This window comes from Symsagittifera roscoffensis, chromosome 3 (assembly GCF_963678635.1).
Source record: "Symsagittifera roscoffensis chromosome 3, txSymRosc1.1, whole genome shotgun sequence".
NCBI classification, from domain to species: Eukaryota; Metazoa; Xenacoelomorpha; order Acoela; family Convolutidae; genus Symsagittifera; species Symsagittifera roscoffensis.
This window is the reverse complement of record NC_087064.1, coordinates 17,061,616-17,081,451: the sequence shown is the minus strand read 5'-3', so window position 1 is coordinate 17,081,451 and position 19,836 is coordinate 17,061,616. Positions and strand designations below refer to the sequence as shown.

At 34.3% G+C, this 19,836-nt stretch overlaps 2 protein-coding genes across 2 annotated transcripts in view; one reads left to right on the top strand and one right to left on the bottom strand.

Moving 5' to 3' along the window:
- The window catches only part of LOC134842191 (uncharacterized), a 52,555-nt gene that overhangs the window by 6,344 nt on the left and 26,375 nt on the right, over positions 1 to 19,836 (top strand). The window lies entirely within an intron of this gene.
- Positions 3,658 to 19,836, bottom strand: part of LOC134842192 (four and a half LIM domains protein 2-like) — a 28,721-nt gene continuing 12,542 nt past the window's right edge. Inside the window, exon 3 of the mRNA XM_063858413.1 lies at positions 3,658 to 4,095. Within this exon, the coding sequence (XP_063714483.1) occupies positions 3,959 to 4,095 (137 nt within the window). The 3' untranslated portion in view covers positions 3,658 to 3,958. The remainder of the gene's footprint in view (positions 4,096 to 19,836) is intronic.

Below are 19,836 nucleotides of genomic sequence, written 5' to 3'. Positions count from 1 at the left end.
ATTCCCAACCCTGTAGTTAAGTCCTGTCAGAGTACTCCCAAAGATTGCGAATCTTGCCTCCAAGTATGAATGCTCAATTCTTTGTAGTTTTTGAGATATGAAGTTTTTTGTGATTTTTTCAAAAATTTTCAGAAAACTTCAGAAAGTTTAAATTAATTATTTCTCGAAACTCGAAATTTCCAACGCTATAATTCGGTGTTGTCAGGGTACTCTAAAGAGTTGCAAATCTTGCCACATGCGACTGCTAAGCGCGCCTTCTCAAATGCTTTTAGTTTCCGAGATGTGACGTTTTTTGATTTTTTTTAAATTTCTCGAAGAACTTATCTACAAAGAAATTCAAAAAATTGGAAACTACTAACTTGATGAAGATACAACCTTATTGTCAGCGTACAAATCAGAAAACTTATTGTCAGCGTACAAAAGTTGAAACTACTAACTTGATGAAGATACAACCTTATTGTCAGCGTACCCAGGCGTTTCAAATCTTGCCTCTTAATATGAATGCTCAAATCCTTTTAGTTTCCGAAATAAGACGTTTTTTTTCTTCTTTTTTTTCGGGAAACTTAGATTTAAAAAAATTCACAAAATTTTGGGACTCTCAGTGGTTGCAAATCTGGCCTCTAAATTTCTCCAGAGGTCCATTAAGTTTTCGAGATGACGCTTTTAAAATGGGGTATAAAAAATTCAACAGTTCGAAATTACCAACCCTGTACTTGGGTGCAGTCTGAGTACACTAAAAGTTTGCAGATGTTGTTTCCAATATATGCGATTTTTCATGAGCTGTCGAAAAATTTCGAAGCACCGAAGGTGCGTTAAACGCTAGTATTTTTTAAATTGAGCTAGACATTTCCAGCCATGTTTTAGAGTTCCCTATGTTGACATGTTTAAGAGCTTTTAACATGTTTTATCTATCATTTTGCCTTCTTTTTTTATCTATCTGTTTATCTATCTTTTTTATCGACCTTTTTTATCTATCTTTTTTAGTTTTTATAGATTAAGAGAATTCACGTATAAAATGCGAAAACCAAAAAAATGTTGCTTTGAGCTTCCAAATTGTAAAACTAAAACAACAAGCCATTCAATTTTGAATAGAGGTACTAAATGATTAAATATTCTTTTGGAAATTAACGCATTAGTAGTAGTAGTCCCTGGAAAATTTGAAGGCGTTTCACTTCATAATACGTCTTTAAACGAACTCTAATCTAGATCTTGAATTTTCTCAAAGTTATCAATTTCTTTACAATTTTTGTTAAAATTGTTTCTGAAAAACAATGAAATGAGGCACCATGTACAATCTAATATCTGAATAAAAATATGCATAAATTTTCTGATTTACAACTCTTACAAGACAACAATTTCAAGACAAGTTGCGTACTTAGCTAACTGCCTATTTTGTTATTGAATTTTAATGTTCGACCCATTGCGGGGTTTATAACATTGTTTGACCGTAAAGATATCGAGTTTCAGCAGGTGATGCAAGCAGCGTCTCTGTAAGCAATCAGACTTTCAAGTATGCCGGTTTCGATGACGCTAATTAATTTTGCTTATACAGCAGATTTTTTTGTTAAGTAAGCTATATGATAATTGCAAATGAGTAGGAACCGTTTTACCGCCAAACCTTTTCAATGCGATATTTTTTGATAGCTGTAATGTCGATGCGCAATCTCTTGTCACGAGCGAGAGAATCACTGAAAAATGCGGTTTTGATATCCAAACTGCTGATTTTCCAACTGTGATTACTGGCTACGGAGAAAAACAGCTTGATAATTTCTCGAGAAGCTATTGAGAAATGTTTTGATCCATGAAACCACGTGAAACTACTCGGCGCCCCAAAGCGCCATCTTCGGTTATCTTCGAGATCAGTACCCAGCGTTTTTCAATTGTCGTTTGGCCTGTATTCTTCACTGGTGCAAAAACAAAGCTCTTTCCATGAACTCAGTTCGCCTGCAAACTTAATGTCACTAGGCTCTAAAACGCCGAAACACTTCCCTCATCTATGACGTTGAAATCAGTGTTTTGATAAAATTTACTCATCCAATCTCTTGCCTGAAAAGTCTTCTGGCACCTGATAAGCTACATTTTATTAGGTTTTCCGTTTATCATTTGCCTTTCCTGCTCGATTTTCTATTTTCCGGCGAAATATTCTTTGCCATTTTCTATAATTACTGTGATCTTCACTGCGGCATTCTTTTTTATTACTTTAGCTGCTGTTCTGTCGATCTTCTGTCTTTCCTGAAACTGTGGCAGAGTTTCATTGGAAAATTGTGCTTCAAAGGGTTTTGTTACTAGGCAAGTTCTTTCCGTTGAGCCAAAAATAGTGTTCTGACCTTGCGAAGAACTTCGCTATCTGTTTGTTGGTTTCAGCTGCACTGTTCTGTGCAGTTGACTCTATCGTGTCAGCCAGATAGTCATTCTCGTCAACCAATTTGTTCTATTGGGATCCACGAATAACTGACTCTGTCCCAAGAACAGCATGTGGCTCGAAATTGTCAGAAGTCATCATCAATCGACGTGGCAGATAGGTCCGGCTCGTATCATATTAAAGCCCTTTCAGTCGGGATTCGAACTACATAAAAAAAGACTTTTTTAAACGTTATTGTGCAAAAAGTTTGAAGACAAATGTTGTCGATCATGCCTAATTCGCTAATTTTTGACGCGTTCATATTGTCCTCGAATCACACCATCCACTATAAATGACACTAATTTAACGAAAACTAAAAGAAAACTTTTTGGTATTTTTTCATGATTATGATCAGAACATTCTGTGCTACTTTCACAGTAACTGGCTATTCTTGTTTGTCCTTGTAAAGTTTGTCTTTATTAGTTCATTGTTATCAGCCAGAGGCTGGGTTTCGAATCTTTCTTTTCCTAGATTTTCTTTTTCTGTCATGACGTATTTGCGTATGTTTGAAGAGCTCAATTTTACCGCTCTTTTGCTTGCTTCACCTCTGGTTAAGTTATGACCGAGTTTTTTGTTTCAAATGTTTTTCGGGCGCTCTCTTTCCGCCGTTTTATGTTGCCCCGCATGTTTTTGTGACCTGCTCCGGTGACTGTGTTTTTAGTCCTTTCTTGGTCTAGCTAATATCAGTAATGTCAAGAACATAAGTCACATTGAATGTAAGTTAATTCTACGGACGTTTTGGTTCTAAATGATCCGGAAGATATGATTTTTATTTCCTAGATCTTAGCCGTCCAGCGTTTTAAAGGTTTGAGCACTTTCAGATTTAAATGAGTATATTTGACATTTCAAGAAAAAGAAAAGAAGAGCTTCTGGCTCTTAGATCCAAATTAAAGAAAACCGAAGAAGAGAAAGATGCAAATGATGACACAAACAATAATGCTACAGAATCGGTGAAACCGAAATTTAGGAGCTACCAACCAACTTCAGACACCTTGAAAAAACAGATGTTTGGATCAGCACAACCAGTAGACGTCTCAGAAACGGTCGAATCCGAGGTAGCCAATAGACATCTGAGAACCCTGGAGAACATCGATTTTTCAGATTTGGCTCCAAAGAAGCCTGATTGGGATTTGAAGCGGGCAATTGAACCCAAGTTACGAAAGCTAGAAAGGAGGACAGAAAAGGCGATTGCGGAGATAGTGAGAGAAAGATTGCAGAAGGAAGCTTCAAATGATAACCAAGAGGCAATGGACGAATGAAGCGCATTTGAATTTTCAGAAAATTTGTCAGTTTTCAAAAGCGAGTTCACAGGTGGAGAAAGTTTTGTGGCTGAAGGCGGTAATGCTAGAAAGAGCAAAAAAGATTTGAAGGGGAAAAAAGCAACAAGGCGGAATTCACGTGGAATTAAAACATTTATACCACAAACTTGAGCTGGGCAAATATGCAAGTGTTATTCTATGCAGCGTAGTTTTCATGTACATAAATTTTGTGAGTGAGTTCAAAATTGTATTCGTGTATTTGTTAGTAATTGCACTGAAGATTTCAGTTGAATTTAGTTCACAGCTTTTTGCAGAGTGTGCAGAAGAAACCGTTGGCGGTGACTGAGAATTTGCCCTGCCCTATCTGTTTGCGACACTTTGCACACAGGAAACAGTCCTCGTGATAGTGGGAAGTCCTGTACTCCACGTACTTCCCTAAAATAGAAATCAAAGAAGTTGTTTTGCTCATGAGGTTTATTTTTGTGTTAGCTTCGGAGACTTTAGAGTCATGTAAGAGCTTTGAAGTTTTAAAAACATGGCCAACTGACAGTTGGAAAAGAGTGATTAACGCAATTGAGTTAGAACCGAGTTGGTTAACTCATAGAGTAATTTCGGATAGGGTACACCGTCTGCTCGTCACGCTATCTTATTTTCGGCCGGATAGATTCGTGCAACTTCTTAGTCTAATACCGATCCTAATCTTACTCTTATACTATCTAGTCTCAGGTTGTTTAACTAGTCTCTGCTAGGCTCAATAGATCTAGGGTATACTGGTTTATTGCGGCTGCTGAAGTGCTCGGGAGAGTCCAACTAATTTCTAAGTTAAATTCAAATCTCTCTGGTGCTGAAATTACAAGTAACTTCAGCACTTACAAATAAGTGGGTTGTTAGTTAGATGGATCGTGATTGGTTAATATTAAATACTTTACATTGGTAAAACATTTAATTTATCCAATCATAAAATATAGTTTAGATCAGGTTCCACCCATCCGGGTTTTACAGAGTTTTTTAGAACAGTTCTTCTGTAATTCAAGGATGGATGATGGACGTTGGTATTTGGTGAACATCATAATTTTCTTCCGCTTCTTCTTTGTTAAAGAAGTTTCAGGAAGCTGGAGTTAGGGACATAAGACGTTGTGTTCTTCTTGTGACAACGACTGAGTCTCTGCAACAAAATCAATTCTGATTTCAGAATGGTTGGCTATGTCAGGTTTTTCTGTTCTTCGGGGAGAACTTCTTTTGTGTCTGATCTAGCTTGGGAATGGCGTGGAGATTGTGCGTGGAGGGGATGCCTGGTTACTCGGATCTGTACGTACACTTGGGTCATCGAGGTGGTCATTGGTCTAGTTCAATGAAGTCCTTTTCTGCGAGGTCAAGTCGTACTCTAAATCCTTTGAGTTGTGATTGTGAGCGGCATATTGATTGTAGTTGGTCATTCTCTCTCGAGTGTGGTGGGGTCGTTTTGTCTTTTGATGTTCGTCCTTGGTGTTGTATTCTGATCTATGTATTGCATCATGTGATTTTACATTTTATAAAACTTTTATTAGTTTAATATATTTTTTAATAATGATTTTAGTTAGTTGTTTTCACAAAAGCTTTTTGTTTTAGTTCGGTTATTTTGAAGAGTTACTCACACTTGAGTAGCTCTTATTAAAAATAGAGGTGTGGTCACAAAGCGTGGGTGTAGCACGGTGGGTTAGGCCGGCTATAGAGCATGCTCAGGACGTCCTTCCTGGTGGGTTAGGCCAGGAGTGGGAGTATGATTTCATGCGGTTTTTGTGAGGGGTCCTGTTATGTGACAACGTTTTATGTTGGGTTTGTTGTGGTCTTACTTATGTCTTGTTGGTTATGTACTTTTTCCAAAAAGCAAATTGTTTGTGGTATGGGTTTGTCTTTCGACTTTTTTGTGTTTTATTATTTCTTTCTAAGACTTTGTAATAGTCTTCAAAAGAATAAATTATCCAGTTTTAAACTGGGTTAATCCGGTTTGGGTACCGTTGGTTTCCTTTTCTTAGTCATGCTGTTATTCTATGATTTGTGGTATTTAGTAAGCTGCGTTGGTTAGTTTTGTTTAGTATATGATTCCTTTCCAACCGGGTTAAAGGAAAGTTTGAAACATGTTATTATATGTTAGAGTTGTTGAGTGTGAAAACTTGAAACTGAAATTCATTATTTTAAACAATTCTTCGTGGGCGAGCTGTGCGAGTGTGGATAGAATTTTTGTGCGAATGAATGAAAATATCAAAAGGTTAGTACTGCATTTGCATTTATTTAATTTACTACATAGAATTTAGAAATTTACTGCTAGTCATGGGGGAATATTAAGATACAAATTTTCATCATAATTAGATTTACTGCTTTGGGGGAAAATATTAGAGATGAATTTACTGCATTGATATTAAATTTAGAAATTTATAAGTGTAAGAGATTAATAGAATTTTAAAATTGTTTGATGAAAATTGTGATTTTTATTGTTTCTTTTGTGGTTTTTGTAGGTGATTGTCGGATGAAAGCTAAAAATCTAAGGAAAACATGAATAAAGAATGGTGAGTTTTTAATACTGTAATTAGTTAGTAATATTTACTTAATTCATACTTACCTGTTAGTCGTCGGGGAAAAAACCGTGGGGGAAGATGTCGTGAATTAGTTCTGAAGTTGTTAGTAGTTTAGCTAAGATGCGGATGATATTTTTAGTCTGAAGCAGTGGCCAAAGCAATTGGAGTGCCTTGATAGTGGTTAGTTCTTCAGTGCCTACTGCAAACTCATAAGGTGTGTTTTGGATTAAGTTATATAATTTGTGATTAAATTTAGTGTTGTGGATGAATTCTAAAATTGGGATTTCTATAGGTTGTACAAACTCGTGCGGGATAAGGAAGGGTCGGGATTCTTCGGCGTTGAAGGTCTTGGTGATGGGACAGAAGATGTACATTTGGGTTATGGGGTCATAATTACGAAGAATACCATGGAGGTTAGTGTCTTTAATACAATATGTGAAATTTAGGAAAAATGGTGAAGTGTATTTGGAATTAATGAATTGAAAGCGATGGTGTGGTTGTCTAGAGGGTGTGTGTAGGTCAAAGTGATTTTGGATGAAGCGATAATAACTATATGTGTGGGTTTGTTTAGTGCGCAACATAATATCGTGTGAGCAGTGTAAATCTCTTTCGTGTGGTGCAAGGAAATGAAAGGTTAGTGAAAATATTTGGAAGCGTTCTTTAAAACTTTCGTATGCTTGTGTGTCTGTTAGTGCTTCTGAAATAATGTGATCAAACTTTCGGTCGAAGATGTTTAGTGTGAATATATATGGTGTCTTGATGAAAAATTTCTCGGTAATTTGTGGATTAGCGAAGCGATCGTCGTCTAAGAATTGATCTTGGTTAGCTCTGATGATGTTGTGATCATAGTATTCGAGTGTATATTCGTTAGCTCTAGGTGCAGTGTGTGTTTTTAGTGATTTTTTATATCCAACGTAAGTAAATTGTCTAGGTGTTAGTGGTGTAGTGAGTCGATATAGCATGTCCGTATTTCGCTCTATATCGATGTGAGTGTTAGATAAAGGTAAGCAAAGAGGATTAGTAAAATGATAATATGAGGTCCAAGAGAGAGTGGGCATTAAAACGTATTCATCTACAAAGTTGCGTGTTTCGTTAGTGTCGTGGGGGGTGTTTAAGGTGTATTGTGGGAATGAGGGTAAGGTGATGGCTAAAAATTCTTTTGTGTTAGTATGCTTGGGGTGGTTGATGTATTCACGGGCTGTTCCTGGTTTTGCTGGGAAAGGATGGTTGGGGAACTTTCTTTTAAAAGTGCGGTAAGCTCTATTAGTGTTGAGTGAAGATTCAGTTGATGTGGATGATGGTGCTAATGATTCAGTATAATTTGAAGAGGGTGTAGGGGTAGGGGGGTTGGATGAATTTATTGTGGAGGAAATTTGGTTTATGGTTGGGGTATTAAGGTGGTAGGGTTGTTGTTGAAGGGTAATAAAATTATCTAGCTCTGGGGAGATTCGGGGGGTGTCTGGAGAATGAGATGATTGGTCAGAATGGTATGAGGAGTAGGTTGGGGTAACTTGGGAAGCATAAGAGGGTGTGGGAGTGATTGGGTCAGGGTTATTGGATAATATGGGTTGAAAAGGGGGTTGAGAAAATTTAGAAGAGTTATGAAAATGATTTGATGGGGATGGTTCTGAGTCGGCAAATTCATCGGGGGTTTCAATATTCGGGTTATTGAGTTGTGAGATGGAATATAAAACTGAGATGTGTGAATTAGTGTCGGAATTCATGCCTGATGTTACATTACTAGATGGAAAATCGGGTGGCGGAAAAGCAAAAAGTGGTATTATTGGGATTGGAGAGGTAAGATTGGTTGGGTGGGAATTTGATCGGTGTAGTGATCCAAGTTGGCGGCTCATCGTGGGCTAAAAAAATGATTATTTTGAGACTGAAAAGCGGTGGTATGGGGTTGTTCAATAATTTGTTCATAAGTATTATCATCTTGTGACTGGTGTGTCATTATATGTTGAATGGGACTTTGTGATGTGGTGAGTCGAAAATTTGGATTATGTGTGATGGCTAAATTTCGAAAATTTCGTGGGACTAGGGATAGTGGATGGTTGTTTGGTAGGGGTGGTAATTGTGGTGCCGTTGGCGTTATGTCTACATTGTTATGTTCTTCGTCGTATGTATTTTGTCGTGTTGCTATTTTTGTGTTATATTCTTTTATTTGTGCGTCTAAAAGAATTTTGTTTATAGATGTAGAAAAGATTCCAAAAAATCCTGCAAAGAGTATGCGTGCTACACTTGCTTGTCGATTGACTTGTGTGTGTATAGCACATGTGTTGTAGATTCCTTTTAAAAGTGAGAAAAGAAATCCAATAAAGTTAAACATTGCGTATAAAATAGTCAATTTTTCTAAGATGTAGTAGGGCCATCCTAGAAAATCGAGGATCTCATTTTTGAGTGTAACAAAGCTAAAAATGTTAATTGGTGATATATCTTGGGGACGGTATTTTTCACCGTTTAGATATATATAATCTTTAATGTCTTTAAAATATCCGCTATAGTCTTGCGTGTAGATATCGGCAAATCCTGCGGTTTCTGCAAGTTTGCGTAAATTTTGGTCTATTGATTGTCTTTGTATAGTGTCCATTTGTGTTAATAATTCTTGGAATTGTTGTGTTCTAATGTGATGTTGAATATCTGATTTTGAATAGATTCCTATTGATTGTAAGTCTATATTTGGGTTTCGAGCAATAGCGCGAATGCTTTCTGGTGAAAATTTTTTGAGTGATTGCATTAATGTGGGATATGGAGTGAGAAGGTAATATTTATTTTCATCAGGGTTTAGTTGTACTACATTGTGGCTGTTTTCTGATCCACATGGGACTGCGGTATCCCAGAAATAGGTTCTTCGTGAAAGTGTATCCACGAAATGTACTTTATTCTTATAAAAGATAGGGATTCTTTTATAACATCGTTTATCTTCAAAAACGTATAGTGGTGATACTTTTTTAGTACAAGTATAAAACCATAAGATGTTTCCTTCATAGTCTAAAAAATTTGATCTATTTCCAGATAATAAGTATCCTGCATAGGGTATTTTTAATACTGCTAGTGCAAGTGATTGTAATATTTGTGTTCGTTCTAATTCGCATAGGTGGTGTAGTGTTTCTAATTCGGAGAGTGACATTTCTTGAAAAATTCGGCTAATTGTATAATCTAGTTTCATATCTAAATGAATATCATAGTGGATATTACCGAAATATGTAGTATTCATTAGTGATAATTCTTGTAAGCGTGTGCTTCTGGTGTCATGGGGTTTTAGATGTCCACCAGGTTGTCCGTTGCTTTTTTCAAAATTAACTGGTATATAGGATGTTCCTTCGTTTAGAGGATGACCTGTGGCATATGGGTCGATTTTTACTTTTCCAGTGGTCATGTCGAATCCTTTTTCGTATTCAACTAATATTTCAGAGTATTGTGTTCTGTGAAGTGGATTCCTGTATTTACATGCAAGTTCTGTTTCTTGATATATTTGAAAACGTGTCAATTTATTTTCTATATTGTCTATGTTTCTAAAATTAGAACTTAGTTTTCGTGATGGATGGACTTGTTCATATGGAATTGATTGTATAAAATATTTTTCGTGAAATTTTATCATACGAGCGTGTATTTTTGCTACTTGAAATGTTGTACATGTATCTTCGGGGAACCAAACAATTGTTGCTTGTGTTCTCGTTGTAGGGTCGCAATAACCTTGATCATTTTTACAAGGTAATCGGATTCCTTGATAGATCATTGTATTATCTGATAAATCTCGTGTTAGTTGTATTTTTTCGAGTTGTATTTTCCAATCGAAAAACATTATTTCTTGGTATCCTTTATTTTTTGTGTCTGCTTTGCAGTTTGATGGGTCATTTATACCAATGTGTGGTATCCAATGTTTATCGTGTAGGTCATAGGTTAATCGTCCGTGTGCGCCGTTATACGGGTATTTTTCGTCTAGTTTTATATGTCCTTGGTGTCTTTCAAGTTGTGATTGATGTACAGAGTCTGGAAAAACTTGAAAATTAACTAACTTTCTTTGGGAGTTTTTATTTTGTGTGATGTTTAGTCTAAGTAATTCATTTTTACAATCGTCGGGATTGAGATGTAAAAGACGTTCTATATTACTTTGATAGAATGATTCATGGTCAAGTCGGTTTTTGTTTCCGTTCGAGACTTGTGAACAATGTACTTTCTTTTCGGAAAATGTTGCTGTGAATTTATAACCTGTAACTGTTGTTGCTCGGGCTTTTGAATAGAGTGTTGCTATTACATCTGTGGTTTCTATAGCTTGTGGTTCTGTTTCACATTGTGATACTTGATTTATTGCATATTTATGTAGTGTTTTTTGTTCATTTTCTTCACAATCGTAATGTGTTACTAATAAATCTTGTGGTCCTGTACGAGGAGAAGGGTTTATGTTTTGATTTGAGATTACTAGAAAAAGGAGTTGGAGAAAAATTAATAATTTTAGAATATACATGTGTATGATAATCCTGAGTATGGATTATAAAATGTAATGTAGCCAATTGTGTTTTTGGTATATCTGTCGTATTTGTATATTACTTCAGTAGTTATAAACGGTGGTGGTAGTGATTGAGCTGTTATGTTAGGTGGATTTAATGGGTAGGGATGTTGGGTAATATTATTTAACTTAACTGTGATTTCAAACTTTAATTGTAAACTGTTTTGTTGGAGTATTTGAATATTGTGATCACGGATATCGTTGTGAATATCTTGGCGATATTGTAATCTATTAAGTGCCCAGTTATGAAGGCGGTTACTTTCTTGATGTTGTCCAAATAATGGTGGAGGTGCTGTAAATGTATTCCAATCTAATCTTAAAGGAATATTTATTGATGATTGTTCTCGATATCTGGCGTCGAGATTATTTGGAAAATTTAAGTTAAAAGGTGGTGGTGAAATTTGGCTTATTGATGGTGTTGATGGTAGTGATAATGTTTCTGGTAGTGATGAGGATGTTGTTGTATCCGTAGAAATATCTATGGGGTCATTGACTAAATTTGGTTCACCTTGTGTAAATGAATGTGTAGTCCAATATGGAAATCGTGATGTTTGGTTTGTGGGGTTGAAAGGATTTTCACGTATTTGCTCAGATGTTGGTGTTGAACCTAAGTAATCTGATGGTAGGCTTGAGGTGCTACGTTGTGAAAGAAGCGTGGGGGTTTCTGGTAATATACCAATGGGGTTTTCTGGAGTGTTTTGTGATGGGGATTGAGGTATATCAAAATGAACTCGGGGAGTTTGAAAATTTCTGTTTCGTCGAGGATGTATAATTTGTCTATTTATTTCGACTGTATTTTGGTTTTGACTAGAATTTCTTATTCTATTTAGTTCTTGTGGTAGTGTTGGGTATAGGTTATATGTTGGTTCGCTTAAAGGTGCTTGTCGTTGAACTGGTTCTAGTGGTTCTGATAAACGAGCATGTCGTTCTTCAAAAGTGTATGGATTGTCTTGAAAAGAAATTCGTGTAGATGTTTGAGGATTTTGAGTAATTGAAGGTGGTGTTTGGTTATTTTGGGATGATGTCGGTGAAGACTGACTTTGTGACTGTTGGGTAGCAATTTTTGATAGTTTTTTGAATTATTATTTTAGTGAGAAATTTTGTGTTTATTATAATAATCTTCCAAAAAAAGAATTAGAAGGATTGTTGCTAGGGCAAATGTGAGGATTGCTTTCTTTATACATTTACATATTGTCAAAATGAGGGATGATAAGAATGCTATGAAAATTACAAACAATAAAAAAATATCGGTTCTACTGAAAATTGTTCGTATCATTTAGACAAGTTATATGACTCGTACCTGTGGATGTAATCAAGGGTTTTGGAAAGTTGGAGGAATAGTTCGAGTAGAGTGTAGAAAATTAAAAAAATGTTACAAAAAATGATTAGGATTATTAGAAAAGATTCAAGTATATCAAAAAGAAATATTATAAAGGTTTCAAGTATTGTAAAAAAATGTTTAAGATTTATGAGTATTTGAGTAACTGATTGAGAGAAGAGCATTTAAGAAATGATCTCTTGGTCGAATATTTTTTGCTGTTTGAGGCGATTTTCTAGTGTGGTCGGATTATTTATTAGTTTTTTGACAAGTGGGTTGAGTTTTGTAAAAAATTGTTGGGGGCAATTTTCATGGTGACTGGGAGGTCGTCTTTTTCTTTATTTTTGTTTGTCAAATGATCCGGGGTATGGTGAGATTTTTATACTTTAGGCTAATTAAAATGTTCATTTTGTTACTTTAGGCTAAGTTAACAAATTTGCTTTGGGGGTATTCGTGGTCTGAGTTGGGGAAATATTGTTGATCTTTCGGTTATTAGATAAGGGAGGGGTACGGTATTATGGTGATATTTATTTTAGTTGTCAAGTTGGAGTGGTTTGCTTATTTTTGACCTGGAGGTCGTAAAGTTATAGTTATAGATGTGCCTGGAGTTCTATATGATTCGTCTAATTGGTCTTAGTTTGAGTTAGAGAAAGTGACGGATTGGATGAATCCTATTGGTCTATTTTGAACTAGAATTATTGCGTACTTGTCAGCATGTTATTTTGAAAAATGTAAATGGAAAATGTTTCGGAGGTTTTCAAGATTGTGAAGTATAATGTTAAAATTACTTTTGAAATTCCACTTTCTTTAAAATTTTAGATTGGGGGATGAATATTTTATAGTTTTTACGTGGTTGATTTCGGAGTCTTGTTGTTTTTCTATTTTCTGATTTGTCGATTTGTTCTTGGGGTATTATTTGTTCGGTCATTTTTCTATTTTTTCTTTGTTTTGGGGATTCTTTATGGTTTTGTGTATTGTTTTTGGTGGCGATTGATTTTGTGTTTTGATTTTCGGTGGGGGTATCATTTTGTTCTGTGTTTTTCAGATGTGGTTCATTTTGAATGATTTTTAATCCTGTGAAAGAATATAATTGAGTTAATTCGCGGAGTGCGTATTCTTTTGGGTAATAAGGTAATAGGTTGTTTCGATGTTGAACGATTTCTTTTTTGTTTGAGTCGGTAATTTTATATGTGACATCAGTGGGTTTTGCAATTATTTGGTATGGTCCTTTTCGAAGGGGTTGTAATTTTTTAGAAATTCCTTTTTGAGTATTAAAATTAGGTATTAAAACAAATGTTCCAATTTTTAAATCAGAGGCTGGTGTAAAACGTGAATTGATTTGTTCATTAATGTTTTGTCTTTGTAATAACTTTTTTGTTATTTTTTGATAAATTTCATTGTGTTTTTTATCTCTATTTAGAATCCATTCGGTGTGTGTACCGGAGGCTAGTTTAAGAATTTGTGGGTGATGAAAATGATCTTCATCGTGTGTATGTAAAGGTAGGTTATAACAAATTGAGTCTTTATTTGGTTGACAATAACCTTGTGCGTTTTTATGAGAATTTGCTGTAAACATTATTGGTTTGCGTGGCTTTTGGTTAAAAACCATTTCGTATGGTGACATTCCTAAAGTTGTCGTAATTTGTGAATTATACGCTAAGGGAAATAATTTTACATCTGCTGACCATTCGGTATATTTTGTATCATTTCCGTTGATGATACATCTAAGATATTCTTGTAATGAACGGTTCATACCTTCGACTAAGCCGTTTGTCCAAGGTGCATGAGATGTACGTGGTTTGTGTTTAATGTTATATAAATGACATAGTGTGATAATTTCATTATTTATGAATTCTGTACCGTTGTCTGTAACTAAAATTTCTGGTAGTCCGAATTTTGCTATCCAGTGTTCATAGAGTGTTGTGTAAGCGTAATAAGCGTTACAATGTGGTACTGGGTTAAGTGCTACATAATGTGTAAATGCGTCAACAATTACCATAATGTAGGAGTTTCCTTCTGATGAGGGTGAAATTGGTCCTTTGGTATCAAATGAGATACGATGGTTAAAGTACAAACTTTGTCCTTTAAAATCTTGTTTTTGTGCTATTTGTTTTTGATTTGGGTAAGGTTTATTTAGTTGACATACTATACAGTCATTGCATAGTACTTTTATCCAAATTGGTGCATTTGGGAAATAAAAGTTTTGTATAAAATTTGAATATGTTTTTTCTGATCCAGAGTGTCCTTTAATATTTTGTGTATGTGAAATATTAAAAGCTATAAGAATCATACTTAAAGGGAGACATGGAACTGTAGATTCATTCAGGTTATACTCTAAAAGGTCTGTATTTTCGTTAATGGTTGTATTGTTAAATTTGCGAAAGTATCGGAGGAGTGTTTTGTTTCCTAGAATGGTTGAATCTGCTTTGATAGGTTTAGTTTTATATTTGTGCCATGATTTCAGTTGTCGAATTACTGGGTCAAGGTTTTGATATTGTTTCAGTGTTGAAATTGTAATTGTTTCTGTTGGGGGGAGAAAAATGTTTTCGATTTCTAATTTAGATAAAGGTATTGTATCAAGTGGGTCATGGAGGTCAAAAACTTGATTTATTGTGTATTTTGAATCATTTGTTTGTGGTCCTGATAAATTTATTTTATCAGTTAAATCTTCTTTTTCAATTAGTGGAAAATGGTCTTTTTTAGGCGGGTGTTGTTTTGTTCGTTTTTGTTGGGTGTTATTTTTTATCCATTGAGAATATGGGATTGGTTTGAAAGTTGATGTTCCAAGTAAATCAACTTCATAATGATTATTTTGACAATCTAAATAAAGTGGGAAATGTTGTAAACTATTTATTTGTGATTGTTCAATATCAGTTTTTACTGCATATTTGCATTCCAATCGGGGTGATGTTTCGTTTTCTGCAAGGTAGAATTTTATGTTTTTGGGTATTTCAACTGTTGTTTTTCGTGTAAGTAATTCAGGTGGTGTGTTTCGACTTAAGGTGTCTGGTAATGCAAGATTTTTTCCTGCAGTCCAAACTATATGTAAGTTTGGAAATTTCATTAGAATTAGTTGAAATCTGTAAACTCGGTGGTTTGGGTTAGATTTTTGTGTAAAGAGAAAGATGATTGGTTTATGGTCTGTGAATAGAACTGTTGGATGTTTTGATCCAAGTATCAGAAATTCATATTCTGTCAGTGTATATATTATGGCTGTACATTCTCTCATTAGAGTTGAGAGTCGTAGCTCTGCTTGAGTGAATAATCGAGAATTTGCTGATATGAGGTTCATTTTATTTGTACCATTATGTGATTGTAATAGTGCTGCACCGATGCCAAAGTTCGAAGCATCGCACATTGCATAAAATGGTTGATTTGAATCTGGAATTGTGTTTGAAATTTGTTCAGTTAAAAGTTTCTTTACTTCTTCAAATCGTGTTTGATGTTCTGTGTTCCATTCAAAATTATTTTGTTGTCTAAGGATGTTATAAAATGGTCGTAGATATAATTGCATTTTATAAACATATTTACTTAAAAAGTTTAACATTCCAAGAAATTCTTGGATTTTCTTTTTATTTGTTGGTGGTTGAAGTTTTTGAATAGCGTCAATGCGTGATTTCAATGGAGTGATTGTTTTTCTTTCTATATTATGTCCTAAGAATTTAACTCTTGTCAAAAAGAAGTGTGATTTATCGGGGGCGGCCTTCAGATTTTCGTTCTGAAGTATTTGGTGATATTTTTCTAAAACGTTGAACATCTCGTCTTTTGTTTGTGATTGCATAAAAACATCGTCTAAATAGGTGATTGCGTTTTTCTTGAGTATTAGTGGTCTAAAAATTTTGCTCATAAAAGCTGAAAATGCTGCTGGTCCTATGGATATTCCATAGAATAAGCGGTTGAATTCATATTGTTGGTTTCCGATAACAAATTGTGTTAAACGTCGTGATTGTTCATCTAGTGGCATTTGATTGTATGCACTATTCATATCGGCGGTTGTAAAGTATTTGCCGTTTATTTTTGTTAAAATAACTTGTATTGGTTCAATGGGCCAATTACATTTTGATTCATCTATAAGTGAATTTAGGTATCTAGCGTCGAGAACGATTTTTAATGATTCTCCTTTAGCTAGAATGATAACGGGGTTGATGAATGTGTTGCCTTTTGGTTGTTCTTCTTTATTAACTGGTGATATAATGTTGTATTGTTCTAAAATATCGAGTAATCTGTTCACTTTATCATGTAAGTGAATTGGTACTTTACTTGCTCTGTTTTTTGAAAACTGCGTCTGGTTTTAACGGGAGATGTAGTGATGAACTGATTTTTCCAACATCGAATTTTGATGTTGCATAGACTGATGAATATTTAATTAGCTGTTTGGCTAACTTTTCGAATTCGTCTTGTGTTATTTGTGAATGTTGGAAATTAAACATTGTTAAAAATTTCTGTTGGTCCTCTGTGTAGTTACTTATGTTGAATGTAGGTTTGAAATATGGAGTTTTTGTGAAATAATCCGTATTTCTGTTTTCGTTACTTATTATATTATTTATAGATAATTCTTCATTAAGAATTGTAGATTGGCAAATATCTAGTAATTGGAGTATATTATTTACGCGATAGGCTTTTTCGTGTATTGGTGATATTGTAGCGTTGGTTTCGCAATATCCTAAAAGTCCTAAAGGTAATGTTACTTGGTAAGGTGTGTTGTTATAGACATGTAAGGAAATGATATCGGAATTCGAATTTTTCAAATATTTTATGGATGAGATTGTGATTTTGAAAAATTTGTGAATAGGTTTGAATTCAAATTCTGACATATAAAATTTTTGTTTGTTTTGTTCTTTATCATATTGGTGAACTTGTTTGATTGAAAAATTATAGATATTTCCTGATAGTGGTTTTAGGTGTTTTCTTTGTTGGTTAAATATCGGGTAGAATTTTGAAAAGAATGGTGGTTGTTTATTTAATCTTTGAAAAAATGTTAAGGATGTTTCTTTTGTTTTTGTATATTTATCTTTGATTAATATTTTACTATTTAGTATGTTAATTGTTGGTATATACTTCGAAATAAATGGTATTCCAATGATATTATATTTAATGTCAGTGATATGGAATATTTGTTTAAATGGCTTATTTAAAATTTTGCTTTGTTCCATTGTTCTGGTGGGGAGGAGAAATAATTGGATTTTTCCGTAGTTTATCAATGTTGATCCTTGTGCTGTTGCTAGTTTGCTGGAGGTTTCAAGAGGTGTTAGCTTTGGGTGTAAGGTTTTTATTTCATTCCATGTGGGGATGTTTATTATGTTTGATTCTGCTCCTGAATCAATTAAAAAATCTATTTCAAGGTCTGGTGGTTGAAATTCTTTGTTTCTTGGGCTTTCTAAGAGAAATGGTATTGTCCAAATTTTTTCTTTGGGTTGTTCTTTTTGTATATTTTGATAAATGTGGTTTGTATTCAAGCATTTTGTTTTGGTATTTTTATTGGTTTGATCTGTAGTGTTAATCTCGTTTGTTTCTTGCGTCGTTGGTGTGGAATTTATGGGTGTAGTGTAATAATTTTGAAGAAATTCTGATTGATTTTCATATATGTGTGATGAAAAGGGTTGTTCATATATGACAGATTCATAGTCATTTTCGACTTTTATCATATTGATAGAAAGAGTGTTTTCAGTATCACTTTCTGAATCTGATGATGTACAGTTTATTTGATTGAGTTGTAACGTATCAGTTACTGTGTCATCAATACCTGGAGGGTCTGATGTTGTTTCTGGATTAGATTGTACTTGATTGATTTGTCTTTGATGTTTAGGTGTACTACTTCTGTGGCGATTATTAGAATTATTATAGTTATTATTATTCCGGTGTGGTGATTGGGAATAATTTCTATAACGATTATTATAACTTGAGTGTCGATTCTGTGAATTATTTCGCGATCTGTTTTGGTAATTATTGTTTGGTCTGTTATAGTTCGATCTATTATATGAGTTATTCCTTGATTGATTGTTCGGGTAATTCTGGTTTCGGTTGTTTGAATAACTTCTATTTCGATTATAGGAGTAGTTTCTATTCCTATTGTATGATGAATTTCGTGATTGGTTGTTTGGATAGTAGTTATTTCTTGATTGGGAATTAGATCTAGAAACAAATCGTTGTGTATTTGAATTTGATCTGGAGTAGTTATTTCGACTATTTGGTCTATTGTAGTGATTTTGTGATGAATTATTCGTGTTTCTTCGTTCTGGTGATCTTCCTCTATAACTTGAGTTATATGGTGATTGATTTCTTGTATAATTTGTATTGTTCGGGAGTGGTTTTCCTGAACTGTTGTTGCTGTAAACTGTTTTGTTCGGTAGATTTTGATCTTTTTTCATGTATTGATAGAATGATTTATTTGGTTCTTTATATTTTTGAGGTTTATTTTGATTGTCTTGCTGTTTTTGTCTACATTCGGAAATACTATGTCCGTATCGTCGGCAATAATTACACCATTTTTTGAAAGATGGTTTGCCTTTAAAGTTTGGGTTCTTTTCGTAAATATTGAGTATTTCAGTGATTTTTTCAACGAGGTCTGTCTCTGATTCCTGTATATTATTAATATTAGTGGGAGTCGTTTCAATTCTGTTAACGTATTGTAATTTCAGATTTTCCGTTTCTTCTAGTTTCATCGTGATTTCTGCTTGTTCTAATTTGTCTACTAGTTTTCGAAAATCTAAATCGGGTTCTCGAATTGAAGAAGGATGGGATGCTCTCTTTTTTATTGCTATTTTCCTTAATTGTGGTGTTAAGGTCATCATTAAGATTTCTGTCATCTTTGTGTTTTTATAGTCATGTGTATTTAATGAATATGCTTTTCGAACTAGTGTTTCGATTCGTACTGCTATTTGCTTTATTGTTTCGTTTGGTAATCTGCGAATTTCATTACATAAAACTCTTTGTTGTTGTTTGTTTCTTTCGGAGTCAAACATTTTTGAAAATTCCTGTGTAAACCTTTTCCAGTTTGATTTTATTTCTAGAGGTAGTACGGAAAACCATTTTTGGGCTGCGCCATCTAAGGTTGTTTGTATTAACGCTGTGCGTCGATGTATCCAATTTTGATGTAGTGGCGTATTAATTGGTTCAGGTCCAATATTTAAAATCAGGTTTGCTGTTACTGCATTTAAATAATCTTCTACAGAGTATTCAGGGTCTGTTCCTGTGAAAACCATTAAAGGTTTGTTTGATGTTATTGATGATCCACCCATAAGGTATGGATTCATTGTCATTTGTAATGATTCTGCTGCATTTGGCATTTGAGAAAAATTTGAAAGTTGGTTTCTTGTTATTTCATGTTGTTGGAGATAATATGGGAGTGGTATTTCATTTTGCATTTGTGATGCTTGATACGAGTGTGCAGTCATTGGATTTTGTTGTTGAATTGGTTGAATAGATTGTGTATTAATTAGATTTTGTTGTTGAATTGGTTGTTGATGTTGTGCATCTATTGGTTGTGGAGAAAAATTTCTATGATTTGTACGTGTTCTCTGTATTCCTTGTCTACGATATTCTTGAGTATTTGGTGCAAATATATCTGGTTGTAAGAAATCATCATCTGAGGATAAATAATCCATTTGATAAGATGTCTGTTTTTTATTTTTATTTTGTTGAAAAAATGGGTAATTTTCACTGTGATCCTGTGGAGGATTTGTTTGGAAATTTATTGAATTAGGTTGGGTCATTGGGTTATCCCAATTTCGAGATCTTGTATATTGGTTAAAATTTCTTTGTGGTTGGTTATATGTTTTTGATGGATGTGTATA